This window comes from Micrasema longulum, unplaced genomic scaffold (genome assembly GCF_059751315.1).
Source record: "Micrasema longulum isolate JH-2025_06_02 unplaced genomic scaffold, ASM5975131v1 h1tg001594l, whole genome shotgun sequence".
NCBI lineage: Eukaryota > Metazoa > Arthropoda > Insecta > Trichoptera > Brachycentridae > Micrasema > Micrasema longulum.
Window position 1 is genome coordinate 68,913 of NW_028278776.1, and position 21,646 is coordinate 90,558.

A 21,646-nucleotide genomic window follows, 5' to 3' on the forward strand; every position below is an offset into this window, starting at 1 on the left:
TTTGTAAAACAGATAATAAAAAAAATATTTGAAAACACTAAACTTCCTCATTTTAAAATTCATTTTGAAAATCATCTTTAAGTTGTTTAGTATCACTTAAATGGATTTCAGATGCCATTTTTAGTTTTACATTAATATATATACTGTAGAATATATCCATTTTAACAGCACCATTATTGAAAATGAAAATAAGCATGTTTATTTAGGGCCAAAAATTGAAGGAGGAAGTTCAGTGATATTTTTATTTTTTATTTATAGGCTATTAAACTAAGTCAAAAATTAAAAAACAAAAAATTTTGAATCATATTATCAGTGCTATGATTAGCTATTATAAGTTTTGTATTTCTGATATTACTCTGCGTGTGACGTCTCAAGTTCTTTTCCGCTTATTCTCGGTCAGTTCTGCCAATTGGTCAGTTGAATTACCGTAAACCGGAAATCTTTCATAACTCTCTTATCAATGGTTGATTCATATGAACTAGTGACGTCGTTCAAAGTAGTTTGTTTTTATTAAAATATTAAAAATAAGAAACTTTGCAGTATAATTAAATGCTCTAATTTTTACCGCACGTAAGAAATCATTTTTTATGTCCATTTTCCTGTAGGACTGAACTTCCTCATTATGCCACAAAAACAAAACAAAAACCTTTAATTTTATTGTTTTTTTTTAATAAAACAATGCTTATTTTACAAAATCAAATGATTGTCCTCTTTGCTATAATATACCATTTTACGTTTAAAAAAACTGTATTTAGTTTTTTTTCATTTGCGTGGTATATGCCCTTCTACGTGGGCACAATTCAATGATTAAGTTAGGACAACCAGACAGTCGTATGAAATCGCCAATTTAGACTGGGATAAGTTGCATTTTGAGAAATGTCAAGTATAATGAACAAACACATTCAGACATATGGTGCCGAAATATTGAGATTCACTTTACAATCGGCCAATAAGTTCCACATGACTCAATGAGTGAACACGGTATCAGCTTGAGACTGTCACGAATAATGAGATTAGAAGACAAAGTGAAATAACAGACGTCATTTAGGCAAAACTAAACATGTAGCATGCCAGAGATCCATTAAACTACTTGTATGAAGAATACGAGCTATGGGACACCTGCGAGAGACGCCAGGTGGATAATATCTGTTATACAGTAGACTTCACGTGGTAACAATAAACCAAAGGCAGAACGCAATGGATCACCATAAGGAAGGCTCACGAGCAGTGATAAAAAAGTACTAATAAATATAACGACGGGCTGTACAACATCCATAAAGCTACCAGGCTCTCTGTACACATCAGACTAAATAGGCTGAGATGGACCGGACATGTGCACAAAGTGTCTTAGATGGGCGCCGAGGAGGCAGAAGAAAGGTCGGTAGACCAAGGCTGCGATGATAAGATAACATGAAAAGAATGCATCTCAAATACTAGGAGTTTCTAACTGGAGGGTTGTAGCGGAGGACAGAATAAGTTGAAGTCGAAAGTCGATGGAGGCCATGGCTCGATATAGGCTATAGTGCCACTAGAGAAAGAGAGAAGAAGTACTTTATAGATACATCGGATGATTAAGAGTAAAGTTCTTGGAAATCTACATGTTTTTGTTGATTAACAAATATTGTCTCTGCATGTGAAAATAGAGTAAATCCTTAATTTCTTGGACTAGCATTCCTTCCACAAATTCCTACCCCCCCTTACCCAGCCGCTTCCCTTGTCCGCGTCCGGTGCGTATCGCCTTGTCGGTCGAATGTATTTTTCAATTCACATTTTTTGTAGGAGAAGGGTCGGATGTGGAAGAAATTCTAGTCTGAGAAATCAAAGACTTACTTCATTTTCAAATAACTAAAAAAAACATGAAAAAAATCATTTTTCAAAAAGTTTACCACGAAGAAAATTCCTCGAGCTCGAGCTCTGGCCCTAAACCACCGTGTATATCTATGAAGAAAAGGTAATTAAACTAGTAGAACTCTAGGAGCCGGAGCGAAGGTGACTCGCTTACCTGTGAATGAGTGCGAGGTGGGTGCGGGGGCGGAGAACTGGTGCGAGGGGCGAGGGAGGGTGGAGGCAGGGGACACGGGGGCCCCGGGGGCAGAGCGTGGAGACAGCGACGACACAGGCGAGTGCATGGCCGGGGACAGTGGCGCCCCGAAAGGTCTGGGTCCGGAGATGTTGCCGCTGGGCTATGGATTGTATCATACTTTGAACTTTCTTTTCATGTGTAATTATTTAATATTAGTACTACAAATAACATATTATTTTAATATACCATTAAAGTCTTCATCTAAACAAAAGTTAGTGACTTTACAAATATTTTTGTTTGCTCTTTTGCACCACAACAGTCTAAGAGGTATAATTACAGTGGTAAATTACAACGCAGAACACCCAGGTTTGAGACAAATCATATAGAATTATTGCGATATCACAGGGAATCGAACCCGCAACTCACCGTGTGTGAGGTAAGTATTTTAGCCATTTGACCACGGGGGCCGCCACACAGAAATATAATAAATACATACAATTCATTAATAATTTAATATAGTTAGTAAGTCAAAAATAAATGCAATTACTACTTCCTCTGCCAGTAAGAATATGACTAAAATATAATAAATTAAAAATCATCATCATCATCATCATTCCCTTTCCGCACCTAATGGTGCATAGGGCAGTGCATTGGTACACCAATCGCAGCGTATATTGATCTTTTTTGTTACATGAAGGTAAAATAATCAGTCTTACGCTTCGGGTGCCAGTCCAGGGACTAAGAAATATTTTAGTGTAAAAACACCCTTTCAAATAAATATTTCATATCACCCATGTCGGGAATCGAACCCGAGACCTCTTGCATGGTAGGAAAACGCGCTGACCATAAAAATATACACATAAAAAAACACAACATTTTAAAAGTAATAGAAATTTTCTGTGCCCAGAAAAAAAACTTGCATGTACACATCTTTAACCTTGATAATTCTTAAATCTTGTAATGACTTATTAGTTTATAATTTATGCCTGAATAATAACTGTAGTATGAAATTTTATGCTTCCACACTAGTGTATTGTGTGAAAAATCATCACTAGATGAGCATTTATTAATCTATGAGAAAATTTATGATACATTTTTAGAATTTTATTTACCTTGTAATTGCCCCCCATATGAGGTGGGATCACTTTTTTGTACACGCCATTGGAGATGGCACCGACGGGACTCGTCTGGATACTGATGGGGTACACACTCAACAAATTGTCGGAAATTCCAGTGGGCTCGTTAGTACCGATCTTTGCAGCTGTGTTATTGTTAATTGCTGGCACCAGATTCCCGTTTGTGAATGAGTTAAAAGAGGCCGCCAAAGTTTTAGAATCCTTCTCATCATCGTTACCGCTCGCAATATTCGCAAAGACATCCACATTATCTTGATTAAGCTTTAGTGATAGATCACTCATATTTCCGTTAAAATCATTCTTGTTCTGAAATATTTGTAAGGTGGAGAAAAACATCAACGTTAGTAGACATGCTCATGTAACCAAATTAAATTGAGGTATTATTAAGGATGTTTTTGGTGCTTCATATTTTTAACACGTATAATCTTCGTCCAAAAAGTTATTTGAAATTTAATGGTAGATGAAAATAAAGAGAAACAAAGACATGCAAAGATTTAATCGTGTTGAAATTATAAAAATACAGATTAAAAATATTATAATTAAAGATTTAGGGGGATTTTAAAAACTAGTTCAAGGTTTTAGAAGAGGTCAATTTTGAAAGCACAAAAATGAGGTGTACTGATTCAAACCTTTGCATTGTAAAAACATAACTTTCCCTTAAATGCCTTATACCGAAATGAATGTACAAATAAACATTTTCCATATTTTTTAAGAGAATTACAATAAATAGCTAAAAAAATATTTCGGTTTTTGATTTCATTAGCTGATGAGTGTTGTGTTTTCATAAGTATACACTTTCTATAAACTTTTGATAAAATTATAAGAAATTTATATTGTACAATGGTTGAACTCAATTTACAATGCTTTTTTTTTATTCTATATGAAACGGAATTTATTTTTATTTTCATAATAAAAAAAATCTCTCAATTTACCTGTATTTGATTCCGTACACCTCAAATTATGTTATCCGAAGAAAAAAGAAAACAATTTGAGGAAATTATAATAATTAACATTTAGGGATGAAAGGACAAAATATAATCCTAAACATTACGGAAAAAAGTGGTTAGACTGTTTCAATACCTCAACAACAGTAAAAAAGTGGTAAATCAACAAAGTAAACTTACCATTAGAGACGATGGGCCATTACCAGCCGGGGAATAGATCGGATTAGAGAGAGGAGGAAGGGGCACAGAGTATGCCGATGGCAATACTGATGAGAAGGTGCTCGATGGCTTGTTTCTGTGAATAATATGCATTTATTTACACCCAAAGTGCATTTATTTTATAATAAAAACATGTTTTGTCATACATAATTATATTTCAAATTGTGGAATGTCGAACATTATCCACAATATTTGACATCAAAAGAATATATGAATGCTTTTCTATTTTATTAGCAATTTTAATATCAATGTTCGATTGTTGTCAACTCTTATTAGTATGCGAGTGCCTAGACGAGACACCCGGAGTATTACAATTTTCTACTGCGGTCATTCATCGACTAATTCCTGTGTAAATTCACCAGTTGTTATTATTTGTTTTGTTATTATTTGGTTTCTTTAACATAACCTTGTAAATTAAAATAAGCATAATATGTTAAGTGTAATAATATGTTCCCTGTCAAACAGAAATAATATCAACTTATTTTTATTCATAAAAGCAATTTATTTTTTGACAAACTATTAATATTATTTTATAATATAATGTACTTAACCGTTTCAAATGTTTATACTGTATTTTTACAAGTTACATTTCTTTGAATTTTATTTGTTTATCTAGTTTTTTTTTAATATTTGAAAAAAAAAACATATAAAGCCTTTTCTCTCTTATACCCTATTTTTTTATATTTTTATATACTCTAAATAGGTACTAGATTTTCTTTTATTCTTTTATACTGTATTTCTTAAACTTTATGTTTTTTTATATACTAATGTTTCATATTATTTATATGTAAAAGCCTTACGGGCGTAAAAATACAGACAAAAAGTCAACACTACTGTTCTTCTTAGACCGGGATATTCTAGTGAGGACTCCAAAGTTTTAATTTTCTTAGTACAAATTTAAAGATCATTTCAAGACGAATGATATTCAGTTGATTTCCAAATTATTCAATAACAATAAGGTGGATGGGTTTTATAAAGGATACTTTAAACACTTTTTAACACCATAAACTTTGACGAAAAGGTTTAAAAACAGTTCTTAATTTGGATTAGTTATTGAATTAACTATATAAGGTAGAGAAATGTCAAACATAACACATACTGTGGTACAGTGTAGGGCTCCAAGTTGGGTGCTGGAGGATTCTGGCGAGCTACCATCTTGGCATGGATGTCACAATATAATTTGCCATTCAAATTATAGTATCCCTGGTTCTTGAGAGATGATCCGCATGTAGCGCACTTGAAGCACTCCACGTGAAGGTTCTTATCCTTGATGCGAACAAACACTCCTCTGCAAATGTTTTTTTTTCATTAATAGACTTCTTTTATAATGACTATGGTAAAGTCATTTCGGCATTGCTATTTTTCATGTATTTCAGTCAGGTATCAAACCTGGGGTTTCATGCAAGGTGCAGTAAAATTATTTTAGAAAATAAATTATCTAGCTGCGGATTCATATGACTATGTTTGGTATTTTTCCTATTTACATTAAAACAAATAGAGAGTTAATAATTTCCTCTAAGTTTTAATGAATTTCCTATAACTGTTATGTTTTATGTTTAAATAAAAACTAAAAAATTTGAATCGAGGTTTGAGTAAAAGTCACTAGATTGTGAAATGCATCTACATTCTATTAATTTGAAAGGATAAATCTTACTTTTTTTAAATATTTTTTTAAAGGGATAACCCGCTAAGCCTCTGCTTTGAGGCTTGTCAGCAGGTGGGATAGAGGGGATATGGAAGGAGGTAATGAAAAATACACCACAACACCCAGACCAATTGAGATAAAAATCTTTCTTGGATTTTTTTCTTGCAACTGGCGGGAATCGAGCCCGCGACGCCAGTTTCACAGTTGGCCGTCTAACCAACTTCGATATACAGGTATACAATATAAAATTAGCATAATAATATATTATAATTTGAAATTATATTCTAATATGCATACAGGTTGTATGTTAAAAATTGACTAAAATTCTTATCAAGTGGAAAAAACTATGTATTTTAGAATTATTTGTGCATTTATTAAAAATATTTTATAATTATTTCATTTTCGATAAGTTCTCAATATTTTATTTATATGTAGTGTAACATATTTAAAAAAAAATGTTTTGTATGCAATGTAATGTTTTTATTTTAGACAGTTGTACAAAAAAATATAAATTTGAACAACTAGTTAAAATAGTTTGTATAAGGTGATGAGATAATTTTTTATAAAATGGATTCTTATTATAAAGACTAGGTATTTGAAGAAACTATCTGGAGAGGTATAAAATTATATGTTGCCTTTTGCTGATAAGTTTTTTTTAAGCAATTTTTTCTTTATACACGTCTCGAAGTAAATTCACAATAGAACCGATCAGCAAAGAGCATCATAGTGAAATTTATGTAAATGATACATTTTGTACTTGTGATGAGATATTAATAACGATGCTCTACAACACAGTTACATGAAACAATATTTGATCATTCCTGTACTGTGCCGCTTACACTATGTACTCTCCACATTCCGAACAGTTGGGAGTGTCTGGCACGGGCCCAAGGGGCTCGTCTGACGCTCCGCCACTGGGAGGGGGCCCGGGAGCGATCTCCCCTGAGGGCAGCGCGCAGTACAGACCAGCGGGCAGCGGTGGCTCGTACAGCGGCGGGAATGCTGGGGCGGGTAGCGGGGGCTCCTCCGGTACGGGGGTCTGCGTGCCCAGGCTCACCCTGCTGGGGGGACGCGGGGCACTGCGCGGCGGCCACGGTGACACCGGCCGGGGGCTCGCGGTCCTCCCTCGACTTGCCGTCGAGTAAAAGTGCGACGTTTCTACGTCATTTATTACATTGAAAACAATTCTCGATCAAATTTGTAAGGAGCTTTGATTATCCATTTCAGTAAATTTACAATTTTGAAATGACAAAATCAGAGCTCTGTATATATTCTGACGAGAATACAATCATCTCGAACACTCGGCTACAACCCGTTCGTATAAAAATCCTATTAGTTAGATAACTCCGAAACTCGTCGAAAGATTACCGTACTTACATGATGAGCCTTTCGCATTCCTCGCAGATGTTTTGTCCGGGGGGAAGTCCGCCAGTGTTATTGAGTGGCGCATCCGGCCGAGTGACGGGCGCCGAGACGTGGCGAAGTCCTGTGGCGGCTCCGCTGATCGGGGACTGGGCGCACGCTTCTGGGCAGCCAACACACGGAGGAACATGCGGTGAATTATGTAGTTATACTTGAGATGCAATGATATCGTGCTATTACGATGGTGGAAATCTATTTACTATAAATATCTTGCTAGAAAACAATGTGTCGTATATTTATATCAGCAGAAGTTTAACTTCTCTAAATTCAAAGATTGATAAATTTCGAAAAGAAGTCAATAATATATGATTACGATGTAGTAATTAGAGAACATCGACCCAATTAATTGATACTTTGTAGTTTCATCAAATTGAAACACATTGTTTATACAAAAAATACCTAATGTTTACAAAAACAATACAGGCCTCTACTGATTAATACACCTTGTTTAAATGCACATGCACTCAAATTACTTTGAATTATATTTTTAGAAGATTTACACAATTTATGGTTACTAAAATAAACAAGAACACATCCTTTCTTATTAGCTCGGAGTCAGCAGAGTGAAAACATTGAAATGAAAATTTGTGTAATAAAAGTAGGAAAGGACATTGGTCTTAAGAAAGAGACTGCCGGCCATAATGGGCTAACTTCGACTTTGTAAAGCGTTACCTTTGTCGCACGAGTCCAGTATCTAGACACAATGATACACATATATGAATGACAAAGACGACGCTCTACAAAGCCGAAGTTAGCCGATCATGGCCGGCAGTCTGTTCCTTAAGCCTGATATCCTTTATTTACTGCCAGCTACTTTACTTAAATATATTGACATAATTTTGTACAGGGTAATGCAATTTTCATACCAAGATATTGATTTAGGTATAGTCAGGGTCTACCTTCAAGCCGCACGGAAGGAATGCGGTTGTGTGTTGTGACGCTGTCTGGTTGAGTTTAGCTAAAAATTAGCTGGTTGACATTCGCAAATATATTATATTCTCGAACATCAAGGCTCCAATTTTTACAAAAATGCAACCTGGCAGCGTCAGAATGCATTACTGTATTCCTTTCGTTCACTTCGAACGTAGACCCCGTCAAAACTTATCTTCGTTTGAAATATTTAGAGTAGACTGTAATTTATATTTAAAATTCCTTGACTTAGGTATGAAAAATTATTTAAAAATAAATAAATATATCTATCATCAGTATTTTTAGTACATCCAAATCGTTGTATTAAATTTGTATAATTGTATTTTATTTAGGGATTAACAGACATTAAAAGAAAAGAATTTATTTTATTTATTATTTTTGAAAACCCGTTAAAGTTATATAAGAAATATTATATAAAAATAATTATCTCGTCTGGTAAGTGAAGTCATCATGTGCTTTTTTATGATGATTTTAAATTTGTCTCCAGTGTAATTTTTCAAGTGGGTAACATTTAAGGTTCATTGTAGTGCTTAAGTCCATTGTGTACCATTTTTTACTTTTGTTTGTCTTTGCTTTTTTAATATGGTAGTGTTGTTGTTGTTGTTTGGTATTATATTTTTGTATTATATCTGTAAATCAGAAATACATATTTGCACAGGTCAACGTCGTTTTGCGCCGGTTGGTGCCGGCGTGGGATTCCCCGGTTCGACACCAGACGACAGTAGGCGCCGCAATTCTAATTGCAGACACACTTTTACACATTGTTTTATACTATTACCGTGTACGCGAGCAGCCTATTGTGTGTGAAATTGTTTACGAGTTAGTTTTCGCTTTGTTTTTAAGAAAAATAAAAAGGTATGATTATATTTTCTATTTTATTATTATTAAAATTAAAAGAATATTAAAATATTTGTCGTTTTACTATAAGCGACAATAGTGATTCAGAATCCAAACATTGTGCGAAAAAAGCACAAAAACAAGAAATACGGCCAAACCCGACCTTTTAAAGCAAATGGAATTGGATGCTTTTTTAAAAAAAGTGCGAGTATTTAATTTAGTACCGACGAACTGGCGAGTTAGTATTTACTCGTATTATAAAAAAGTAATTATTTAATATCAAGAGATTATTATTTATTTTGTAAACGAATTTAAACTGTATTTATTTAATACGTTTTTTATATATATGGGATATGAATTAAATAAACATGTTAGTTATAATAATAAAACTATATACGTATTTTTATTATTATAATTAAAAATGCAGTTCCACCAAGAAATGTCAGTAGAAAAACTCAATATACAAACATGTTAGATTGTTCTTATAATTTTGACACGGAATCTAACCTTGTATCTTCCATTACCTATATTTGTGTTCATTTTACGCCGGTGTGTCTCGGAACGGAACCCTGGCGTGAAACAACGTTTACCTGTACTCATTACTTATTTAAGGAAATCGTTTATGGTAAGTAAATATTTTGATCATAATTAGATAAAGTATTTTGCTAAAGGTTCACGCAATAGAAAATTACACTCAATAAAAATTGCAGCTTCCTGTACAAAATTTTACATTCAAATATACTGTTTTATGATAATTGCATTAAAATGGAAAATAGAGTCATCTTGTATTAATCTTATTACAAAATACATGTTTTGAGTTTTGTCCATTTTTACAATCAAGATTTGGGAAATTGAAGATTCTAAGATTTTTTATTTTCCATTGTATGGCATATATCAAAATCAGTTAAATCAACCGAGTAACATACATATAATCATATAATCAATAAAACCTATTTCCTTGACCTTAGCTACAACTAAAAAAATATTACCAAATACATAAATTCGGGGGCTTAGGGTCATAAGGGCGAAAGTACAAAAAATGCTGTTTTGTGTTAAGTACTAATCTGATATCCAAACAAAATATCCTGTTAGTGACAAAAAGATGAAACTCATCCGATAAGTAGTTACCTAGATAAATTTGTGTGAAACTACAAATGAAGCGTTTTGTTTAAAGTCAGAAGAATAAAACACCTTTTACATCATTTTGTTAATTTACTAATGTAAGCGCAAGTTAGGGTCATATAGACGAAAGCGTAGTTTCATATTTTTGTCTCTAAAACATTTTATGCTCTATTAACTGTATTTTTTTATTTTATTTATTTGTTACCCTTAAAAGACAGTATTATTTTTTGAAAACTGTTTTATCATTTATCTCAAAACTGTGTTTTTGTAGTTTCGCCCTTATGACCCTTAACCCCCGAATTATGTACATAGTTCAAGCTAAATTGTGCATTTGCTTTGATAAAATGTTGTTGGTACATTTGTGAGCTCAATGCAAAATCAAAATATTCCAACTAAACCGTTTTCTTATTCAGTTCAATAATTGAAGACATGAGTGGATAAAGGTGTTGTGTGACAAAAACTAAAGGCAGAGATATCTGGGGTTAAACTTTTGCTAAAACTTTTAAAAATAATATAACGCCTTCATTTGCTATGTAAAAAAGTACATTTTTTTAATTTGCGACATAACACCCTCATCCACTCATGTCATCAATTCAATCATTATATAGAATATAATTTAATTAAGTTACAGTTCATTGCTGACTCCGAATCAGAGACCCGAAATTCGATATCGGCTCTACAACACCGTTTTTATATTTAAGGCCTGGTAATAGATTACAAAAAGTAATCTGTGCCTAAATTTGAATATTTGTTAAATAACAAATAGAACAAACTTTAAGTTTCTTCTTCTTGTTCATTCCCTTTCCGCACCTAACGGTGCATAGGGCACTGCACTGGTTTACCAATCGCAGCGTATATCAATTTTGTTATATGAAGGAAAGATGATCAGTCTTGCCCTTCAGGTGCCAGTCCAGGGACTGTGAAATATTCTAGTGTTTAAACACCGATATAAAGAAATATTTCACATCAACCATGTCAGGAATCGAACCCGAGACCTCTTGCATGGCAGGCAAAAACGCTGACCACTACACCACGAGGCCAACGACAACTATAAGTTTAAAATAATAAAAATATGTAATTAAAAAAAAAAAAAATTTGCATCAGTTATGATGAATTTTGAAGAACAAGTATTATTTTTTAAATACTGTCAAACCGCATTTTAATTCCATTCAGATGTTTTGATATATTTACCTGGTTCGGGATCATTATCTGCTTCCTGAAGCATTTTGAAAACTTCACTTTTCTCAGAGTCGTAAGTTTTCTCGTTTTTCTTGAAATTCACACTGTAATTGAATAAGTATATTAGTTAAATATCATACAACGTAAACACAATATAATTTGAGGTTCTATTCTTTTTTTAAATAAATATATTGGATATGAATTTATGGTAAATTACGGCATTTGGATAAGATTTTTTTTCAATTAATTTGTCATACTGTACCCCAAAACACCTCCGGCAAGCACTTCAGCTTGTGCGGATAGAGTTTCGGCTATTGTTTCTTCGCTGTAAATTCCCACTGGAGTATTATATTGCTTGTTCACAATACTTTTTACGGTTGAATCTCCATTTCCATTCATCTAGGGAATACATATTGATATTATTATTTATTTAGAATACAAATAGATGCACAGGTCAAATAAATATACAAAATGACAAAATGTCTATTCTCTGTTATTCTGAATCAAGCCTAGTAGTTCTCTTCTATACCTATTATATGGAGTGTTCAATATATCTAGACCATAAAAATTCTTGTTAAATGCTTCACATATACGAGGGATGGCAGAATGTTTCCGATGATTAGTTTTAATATTGCAAAAATAAAAAATATCATACAGTCTAGTTGATCTGGAGAGGGACACTGTAAGCAAGTAGATGAATTAGTTCTGGGGAATCAGATTTATTATTTACTATTTTGTAAAGCAGGATCTGATCGAAAATATCTCTTCTGTGTGCTAATATGAATCAAGGTTATGAAATTTTAAAGAAGCTATAATTTTTGAAAATGCAAATGAAATTTGTATTCTATTCTATTTGTTTCAGGAATTTTTTTTGAACACTCTCGATTCTATTAATATTCCATTTATAAACAGGGGACCAGATAGCAGTGCAATATTCAAGATGGGGGCATATGTATGTTATGTATAGCCTTATAAATGTACCTAAGTTTTAAAAAGATTTACACAGCCGCATGATAAATCCAGTTATTTTGAATGCCTTGTTAATTATTGTTTCTATCAGACTATTGTAATTTAATTTTGTGTCCAAAAGAATTCCTATGTCACGTTTTTCGTTTATTTCTCTAATTGTATTTAAATTAATCATACAATCATATTTAATTTTATCTCAAATAGTAGTTTATCTCAATGAATACAGACATTTTTTTATAAAACATAATTATTTAGTAAAAATTTTGGTACATTATATGAGTTTCTGATTGCACTAGAACCGTCTATTTTTATTTGTGAGGTAATAAATATTAAATTTATGTAGCTTATTTACATTTATAAAAGGCTACAGCAGGCTATTAATTATATTATATAAGCATGTAGTTATGGTATTCAATATTAGGGAGCCTGGTTAATGTTTGTTTATTGAGGTAAACAAGTATTATATACAAAGATTGGGAGAAAACTAATAACACAAAAAGTTTTGTCAACCTGTAGGCTTTTTGAGTTAAATTTTTTCATAAAATGGTAATATTTTAAGAGTTTTTAATAATTCACTAATACCACAGATTTAAATTAACAATCTGCATCTAACAGTGGTACCTTATACATTTAATTCTGGATAATTTGAATGAACAATATTACTTTTTACTCTTAAAATTAATTGAATCCGATTAATTAATGAAGACGATTATGCCACTGTAATTGGCATGTATATTTCAAAGTAAAAAAACAAGAAAAAAGTGCTGCGTTGGTTTGGACTTGTAGAGCGAATGACAATGAAAGAAGAGCTAAAAATGAATGTTGATAGATGCACAAAACAAGGAATATCGAGAAATTCAAGAAATATCTTAAGATAGTCTGAATGGTCAGTGTTTGTGCATGAGAAGATGGTATGTATGCACAGACAATGGTATGGGCGTTCCATCCTCTCTGCAGGGTTGTTTGCTTAACCCTGCCCTTATTGTGCTAAAAAAAATTCGCGCGTTACGGTGCTGTGTATACACTCAAAATCTGAAAAATGGAGCATTCTTGGACAATTGCTTCAATCAACTATATTTTAAGTTAAAAGTGATAATACTGGAAATATAATCACTAAAAACATGAAAAACCCATTTGCTAATGCTCAAAGGGCGAGCAAACTGATTACCCTTGGCGGAGGTGCGAGAGCAACTGTCGTTTTGTAGCAGTGGTATAGGCTGGCCTACGTGACGTGTGAAATTGTATCTCTCACTCGCAAATATATCTATAAAGTCAAGAGTGAGACGTAAAGAGTGCTTGGGATAATCGTATATTCGGTACTCTTTTATTTCATCGCCGCAACAATGCTACACATTGGTAAAGTTTTGATTGTATAGGTGATTTATCTTCAATTACTGATAAAATGCTTTTTCTGTGCCCAATTAGTATTTATTATTTAATAATACATTATTTCAATTAATACGTAAATGTATAACGAAGGAATACTGAAAATCTTAACCCAGTATTTATTACGTTTACAGAGACATAGAAGTTATTAGATGCAATATGTACGGGCCACAATCACCGGGAAAGGAGATTTAAACAAGCATGAACCTAATGGAACAAACTAGGTAATGGTTTATTTTAAAAGGTACCTAAAAGGAGAAAATTCAAGTACATAGTATGTTTTCCACTTACATAGTTAAATGGTTTTGCGGCACTGTTATATCCTGAGCCTATGTTGTGGGAAGGTTGGTGGTTGGCCTTCAGGGAGGTCTGTGTGACGGGAGAAATTGAGCTCATAGACCTCGCGGGAGATGGAAGAGAACCAACTGCAGACACGGAAGGCTTCCAGGTACCTCCTCCTCTGTAATAGTCGTACGATTCATGAAATTACATCCGAACAAACAAAATATTCATATTATTATACTAAGATGTATTACGTCTGAATATCTGAATCATTTGTGTCTGGGAAAAATGAAGGATACAAGGAGACAAAACCAGAACAATGGACACGATGGCAACTCTCGGGTAAGTATTCTGATAAAGAAAATCGAGTGAGAAACAAATTTGTAAGAAAGAAAGCCACAAAAAGATGTTATTGTTTTAACTTGTCAACTTGAAAGTAATTTTTCTCCAAACTGTATTATTTTGCACAGTTCTCTGCGCCGCCGAGAAAATGATTTGTTAATACCCACTTACCTGTACCAAATGATTAAATAATATAATAGATCACTCTGCATTGTTAAGTTTTCTGTATTTTAATGTCCTTCGTGGACATTTATTTATTTATTTGATTTATTTAACTGTTTTGCAATGTACATAGATGTTTCAGATTCTGTGAGTTTCCTGTCTTTAGTCAGGATCTTTTTGGTTACATGTGTTTTTTCATTGGAAGAAATGAAAACAATCGGTAAAATTAAATTAAATTCACCGATTACTCGAGTACATATGGGTATTAATAAATAAATAAAAATATAACAGCACCCACTAGATCTTATGTTGGTAGTAGGTCTCTTGGTACTCAGAAGTTGATACTAACCTTTGTACAGTGATGTCGAAGTTCTGACCAGCTTGCACGATGACGTCCTGCGCCTCCTTGTGCCGCAAAGTGAAGACTTCCGTGTTATTCACCTTAATGACGGAGTCTCCTGCTGCCAGACCCGCCTTGTCTGCTGGACTACCACCGTTCACCTGCAAACAAATAGCGGGACTTACATACTGTTCTGTTACAAAATACCCTGCGTATTTCCATATGCCCAATCCGATCTAATTTTACTCAATCCAACTTTTAACCATCTTTTTATAAGTGAGGGAAAGTAAGGATATTATGGAAAGATCGGTATCTACAACTTCTCGACTATCGGTGGCCGAATTTTTTAATTGAGATTTAATAGAACATCAAGTGAAAACAATATACAACCTCATAAGAGACCCCTATATAATAATAGGAAGTTAACATTTATCTACAAAGTAAAATTAAGTTTTCTGTATGAAAATAGAATATGTATACGAGGTATGTTCAGAAAGTAAGTGTACTAGATTTTTTTATTTTTTTTAGAAAAAAATAAAGGATACGGTTGATACACTTGTTGACTATTTTTCCACATAATCGCCATCCCATTCGATGCATGTGGTGAGTTCCGTCCTCACACTGCCTTAGCCTTTTCTTGGACTCATTTGGTTGGAATGTTTTGAACCACCCCCGTATTCCCCTAACTTGGCACCTTCAGATTATCATCTTTTCACCTCCCTGAAGGCACACATGGGTGGAAATTAATTTTCAACCAACGAGCAGGTGCAGAATAGGGTTCTGAAGTGGGGAAAGAAGCTAGAATAGGGCATAAAGAAGCTTGTGCCACGGACCACGGGTCATCACATGCTTTGAACGGGATGGCAAATATGTGGAAAAATAGTCAAAAAGTGCATTTATAATATCCTGTAATTTATTAATACACTTTTTCTAAAAATATATAAAAATCTAGTAGACTTACTTTCTGAACATGCCTCGTGCAATTTTTTTCCCTTACATGTTTAAAAAATCTACACGTTTTTGTACATAAATATAGATTTTCTTTATAACATCTCGATATGTAGGTACTGGGGCCTTATTCTGTAACTAATTCGTTTCGTAAATTCATTCGTATCGTATGAGAGGGAACGAGAGCGAAATACTATTTTGATTGCGTCAGATGGATGACGAACGAACAAACTTACGAAACGAAATTGTGACAGAATAAGCCTCCCCTCCTCCCGTTTGTAATCGCAGCCCAGAATAACAATAAAACAACTTTAAAAACAGTCGCGATTTTTTATGACATCTGCGGTTTCCATGCCATGTGCTTTGTAAGTTGAAGGAAAAAATAAATTGGATTTGTTTTACATAAAGGCGAAAAGGTATTAAAATTTAACATCACATGTTATGTATTTATTTAATAAAAAACCTAACGGCCCATTTCAGACGGCTTGTACGATCCACACGGCACGGTAAAATTTCTCAGGGCGGATTGATTTTTATTGTATTAACTTTTATGAATAATTCATTCAATGACAGGCAATCGCACTAACTAGTATAGCATGATGCCGAACAATTTCCTTTTGCAGGATTTTTACCTGCGAGCAGCCATTAAAGAAATAATTTTAAAAAAATGGAACATATGTACAACAAAAATTAATCTACCTAAATTTTAACGTGTCGTGAGGATTTGTATGACCGCGGCCGGTGTGAAATAAGCCACTGCGGTATAGGTAAGTATAAAAATATTTTTAAATGTTCATGAACATAATATGATTTTTTTTTTTTTTTTTTTTTTTAAATTTATTTGGAAGTTCAACAAGAATACATACAATACATACATTTTTCAAGTGAGCATAACTAACGTTCTTTACATATATTCTCAATTACAGAACTTCAACATCTTTCATAAATTATATAAAATAAGAGTGTAAATTCAATTTAAGTAATGGTAAAGATTAAGTTTAGTGAAATGTAAAAATAAAGAAAGATTTTTTTTTTTTTTAAAGAAAAGAAAAGAGAAATTAAAAACATATAAGATATAATAAAAAAAGACCAAAATTAATTTACATACACAAAACTAAGGATTAGGCATTTGATCTAAGATACATAGTAATGTTTTTTTTATAACTATTTGCTCTATCATGATAAATGTCAATGTTAATGATAGATCACAATATTACGGAAGTGCACTCCTATATCTACCTAAAAGATGTTTCGCGAGTTCTGTGAACTTTTCAATTATTGGCTCGAGCACGACTCGCTTGGTCTAGAGGACAATCGAGAAACTACCATTAAATAAATTATTAGTATCATTCCATTTTGTTTTTAAAACAGAATTTTAATAGATGTTGACTTTTTGTAAGGAATGTGAATATTGGAGGATGGCTCGCTGATAGGTAGTTGATCGAAGAAAATGGGTATTCGCTTTGTGAAATCGACCCCGAAGCATGAATAATAGTATCTGTCGCTTCTCACGATGGATACCTAACGCATTTTTGTGAAATTATGGGAATCATTGCGATTTTTCTTTACTGACAGAGAATAACGTCGATATTGTTTGCGCGGAGAAGCCGCATTCCTGTGATAAAATCAGAAATAGTTTAAGATGAAAGGCATCTCTGATGGAGATGGCCTCAAAATTACATTAAATTAGAATTTTCAAACCTTCAATCTTCAGACTCAGGTCATGAGATAATCTAGATTCTAAATTTTCCTCGCGGTTTGGACGCCCGCCAAATTCATTACGAAAGTGTTTTTAAGCATTAGATAATGTTGTTACGAAAATGTAAACAAGAACACTTTGTCGTTAATTCTGAGGACCGAGTTGTGGCTTATTAGTGTTTATGTTTGATAATTACCGTGAAAGTGGTAACAGATTAGACCTCTAATAATATTATTTATAAATCGCAGTAGCTCAATCACAAATAACTATCGATCACAATGAACAATAAAGTCACAAGTCAACGCGTGTGTAATCTCTAAGTCAACGCTCTTGTCGGTTTGTTTTTTGTTTTCCTCGTAAATAAATACAGTTCATTGGCGAAAAATCGGCATTTACTATAAAAAATAATACAATACATTGCATTTGAAAAATAGTAAGGAGTATCTAATACAAAAAAGTGAAAATTTAATTAGAATTACTACGGCGACTGCTTTTCTTGACATTTGACTTGCCAACCGCCGCCGCCGGCTAAATGCAATAAATAGCATGATAAATAATAAATAAATAAATACAAATAGCAGTTTTAGAATATTTTCCATATTTACACCGGTTTAGGCGAGGTTTAGCATGGGCTGCCTTTGGTAAGCTCTCATATATCCTAAAATCTCCGAAGTATTCACATTACTTAAAGAATAAACTTTTTGATGCTTGTGTTCTCCCTGTACTGACATATGGCTGTGAAACTTTTGTGTTCACGAAAAAAAAATTACACAAATTATCAATGACACAGAGAGCCATGGAAAAGAGAATGTTGGGTATTTCGTTGAGACAGAAAAACCAATACATGGATTAGAGCGAGAACAAAGATCACCGATGTGGTCCATATGGCTGCCAACCAGAAATGGAGCTGGGCTGGTCATATAGCCAGAATCACAGACTCTAGATGGGGACCATAAAAGTCCTGGAATGGCGACTCAGAACGGGTAGAAAAAGTGTCGGCAGGCCTCAGACAAGGTGGTCTGATGACATAAGACGAGTTGCAGGAAGTGGTTGGATGCGGTTGGCTCAGGATAGGTAAATATAGAGACTAAAGGGGGAGGCCTATGTTCAACATTGGACAAGAGACGGCTGATGATGATGATGAAGATGATGACACCGGTGAAATTCAAATATGTGATTGCGCAGCAGGATTATACGTCGCGAAACTTAAATATTTTTACATTTAATATTAGGTGTTCACGGATGTTCTATTCTTATGCGAATACGATAAACAACCATGGTGAGAAACTCTTATCACGTCGCTTATTAGCACGTCGATAGTTATTTCAGATTGAGCTACAGAAACCGATTAAAATAAAAAAAACTGCGCTTTAAAAAAAATTATCTATTTTTTTGTTATGGGAATGAAAATTCTACTTTCTAGTATGTAAGCGTGGGTAAGGTACCCATGATATATTATATCTACATAATGTGAGCCTCGGAAAAAGACATCGTGCGAATACGTTTTTTTGCGAGCTTTAGAAATGCGCTTTGTCTTTTGAGCGCATCTACAGCTGTAGACAAAGGAATATTCTGATTCGCTTGACTCGGCTTGTATACATACTTCCCATGACTTGTGCGCATAGGTACTGAAAGGTAAAAAGGCGTTCTGCCGCTTGTCTGTGCGTTGTGCGTTGTACGCTGTACGCGAACGCCGCGCGAAGAAGACTACATTTGCGTTCCATTAATTCATTGACTAAGAATATTCTCACGGTGTTGAGAGTTGACCTCCAACTTTTTTATTCGAGAGCAAAATGTAACCATCGACAATTTAGTGATAGAAACTTCGATGCCTGCTTTGTGCGCATGCACTAGGTACTTCTAGTACTTCTAATTATATTGTGTGTGTAGGTACTAGGTATTTTGATTCACTAAATTACACAAATAATATGACAGAATATAGAAATTGATCGGTGGTGGAGCGTTGCCAACCCTACCGATTTTGGGAGAAATCGACCGATCTATCGAATTTGATCGAAATTCCACCGATTTTAAAACATTACCATTTTTACATAGAATTTTTTTACTATTTATTGTAGATAGCCTAAATAGGTACTCCGCATGCATGGATTTAAAAATCAATATTGCAAAAACCTATGTACTGTGTGACACTTCATGCCTCGATGCTCAAAATCCCCTGAATCTGTCAAACCAAATCATCGAAAGGGTCGAGAGTTTCAAATACCTGGGAGTAAATGTTACGGAAAATGGCAGCTTTCAAAAAGAACTAGGAGTGCGGCTAGGAGTAGCAGGCACCACATTCGTGGTATTACGATCAACATTGGTGTATTGAAGAGTATTTTTCTTTATGTTCCCAATGACTACCTCAGACATAGACAGCTTAAGCTGTTTTATCTTCCTGCTTGCAGAACCAACCTGCCGATGGTAATGCCAGTAGGAAGAGCAAAGTATTTACTTAACCGTATCTCTTTGGATATTGACATCTTTTGTATTAGAGAAAAAAAGTTCAGAGAGGTAGCATTCTTTCTCTATAATTGCTGGGTATTTTTATTTTACCATTTTTTTATATTTAAATTTTAGTATTAATTTTTTCGTTTTATGTATGCATTGAACTATTTTGTAATGTACATAAACGTTTATAAAATAAATAAATTGAAAATTGAATAAATTGAATTCAACAGTATGAAAACCAAATGTCGCCTATATAACGCCTGCATAACACATATTCTCCTCTATGTATGCGAATCGTGGCACCTCACGACCTCACTTAGGCCCAAAACAGCAAAATTTGAATTTTGAGAATGGGTGTTTCAGAAGAATCTTAGGTGTGCGGTGGTTTGACTTTGTTCGGAATGAAGTAGTTGGCTTGGCCATGTACTGCGGATGCCTCCTGAGAGCCTTAAACACGCTTGCCTACTTTACAAGGCATCAGGTTCTCGACGTCCCGGACGTCCACTGCTGACTGTTCGTCGGCAGCTCATGTCAGAACTACGGGACGCGAACCTGACTTGGGAGGATGCACAGGAGCTGGCAGCCGACAGAGATGCCTGGAGGATCTTCGCGGACACCATATGCTCCAACTAGGGAGCGGACATGGAATGATGACGATGACAATAGACTCATTCCTTGTAAGAATATTTTTGCGCCGTATTATTTTGCGAGGAATGCACTTCTACAATAACATCATAGATAATGTTATCATAAAACACTATGTTCAACAATAACGTAAAACAATTAAATCACGGGGACAAGATAATATAAATACTATCTTCATAAATTATTATACCTCGGTAGACAATAAACAATAGTATTTATGATATATAGAAGTACGACATTACATGTTGTTGGTAGTTAAAACTTTTGGTTGTTACTTTTTTAGATCGTTACGTAGGTATTTTTAAGATTATTTTAATATAACTTATACGAAAAAATGCACTTCTGTTCTCTTCACTGCAATAAATGTATGTATTATTATATATACCCATATATTTTCAACCCATATGTAATGATGATTTTTTTTCTTTTATTTCTTTTTTTTTCTTATTCTTCTTAATTCATTTTTTGCTACTTTTGTGGAAAATGCATTTCTGTCTTCATATTTAAAAATGCACTTCAGTTCTTTCCACTGCAATATATGTGTGTACTATATGTTACGTATACCCATATATTTTATACTAATATGTAAACATGATATTTTTAATATTATTCTTTTTCTCATTTACATTTTTTGCTACTTCTGTGTAAAATACATGTTTGTCTTTATTTGTATGTCAAACATGTAAAAGCCTACAAGGCGTTTAAATAAATATTTTTATAACAGCCACCTAGTTATTTATTTATTGACTTATTAAATATACGGCCCAAACCAATTACAATACGTGTATAAATAAATAAAATAATGTACAAGAAACTGAACAAAAATAACAAAAAGCAATATAGCAAAGACAAACATGGCAATGAAATAATGATATTCAATATATTTAAGAACACGATCAACATACAAGATTTCGAGCTAAGCCATGCCAATCCTTTTTCATCCCATACTGAGTTGATTGGGGGAC

The 21,646-nt window shown here is 33.7% G+C and overlaps 1 protein-coding gene across 37 annotated transcripts in view; it reads right to left on the reverse strand.

Annotated features, from left to right (window-relative positions):
- The window catches only part of LOC148274751 (PDZ and LIM domain protein Zasp-like), a 106,408-nt gene that overhangs the window by 14,321 nt on the left and 70,441 nt on the right, over positions 1 to 21,646 (reverse strand). For 13 of the 37 annotated variants that reach the window (XM_088236661.1, XM_088236652.1, XM_088236660.1 and 10 more), the window contains 9 exons: positions 14,948 to 15,099; positions 14,104 to 14,272; positions 11,720 to 11,856; positions 11,470 to 11,561; positions 7,345 to 7,492; positions 5,422 to 5,610; positions 4,284 to 4,398; positions 3,136 to 3,465; positions 2,003 to 2,183 (listed from right to left, as the gene is read on the reverse strand). In XM_088236661.1, the coding sequence (XP_088092787.1) occupies positions 2,003 to 2,183; positions 3,136 to 3,465; positions 4,284 to 4,398; positions 5,422 to 5,610; positions 7,345 to 7,492; positions 11,470 to 11,561; positions 11,720 to 11,856; positions 14,104 to 14,272; positions 14,948 to 15,099 (1,513 nt within the window). Of the gene's footprint in view, positions 1 to 2,002; positions 2,184 to 3,135; positions 3,466 to 4,283; positions 4,399 to 5,421; positions 5,611 to 7,344; positions 7,501 to 11,468; positions 11,562 to 11,719; positions 11,857 to 14,103; positions 14,273 to 14,947; positions 15,100 to 21,646 lie in introns of all 37 variants that reach the window. The other 24 variants (XM_088236676.1, XM_088236655.1, XM_088236662.1 and 21 more) reach the window with 3 other exon arrangements.